This window comes from Eurypyga helias, unplaced genomic scaffold, assembly GCF_000690775.1.
Source record: "Eurypyga helias isolate BGI_N326 unplaced genomic scaffold, ASM69077v1 scaffold23034, whole genome shotgun sequence".
Classification (NCBI taxonomy): Eukaryota; Metazoa; Chordata; class Aves; order Eurypygiformes; family Eurypygidae; genus Eurypyga; species Eurypyga helias.
This window is the reverse complement of record NW_010247130.1, coordinates 1-254: the sequence shown is the minus strand read 5'-3', so window position 1 is coordinate 254 and position 254 is coordinate 1. Positions and strand designations below refer to the sequence as shown.

General features: G+C 68.5%; 1 protein-coding gene across 1 annotated transcript in view; it reads right to left on the bottom strand.

The window, feature by feature from the left end:
* Window positions 1-251, bottom strand: part of STK16 (serine/threonine kinase 16) — a gene marked incomplete at both ends in the record, with an annotated part of 1,573 nt that extends 1,322 nt beyond the window's left edge. The window contains one exon of the mRNA XM_010150647.1: window positions 85-251. Coding sequence (XP_010148949.1) covers window positions 85-251 — 167 coding nt within the window. The remainder of the gene's footprint in view (window positions 1-84) is intronic.
* Window positions 252-254: the final 3 nt, after the last annotated feature.

The window sequence follows — 254 nt, the reverse complement described above, 5'->3', positions numbered from 1 at the left end:
CCGTGGCAAGTGCAAACGGCTGGTGGCCTCCATCGCTCCCAGGGGCCGAGGGGGTGTGGGGCGGCCGGGGGAGCCCCGGCTCACCTTTACGTAGGGGAGGAGGAGCCAGGCTTCGTGCTTGGTGCCCTTCTCCACCATGCAGTGGGCCACGAGACGCAGGATGTTGGGGTGGTCGAAGAGGCCGTGCATCTCCACCTCGCGCAGGGCGGCCTGGCGGTCCTCCTTGTCATGGCACAGGATGCGCTTCAGGGCGT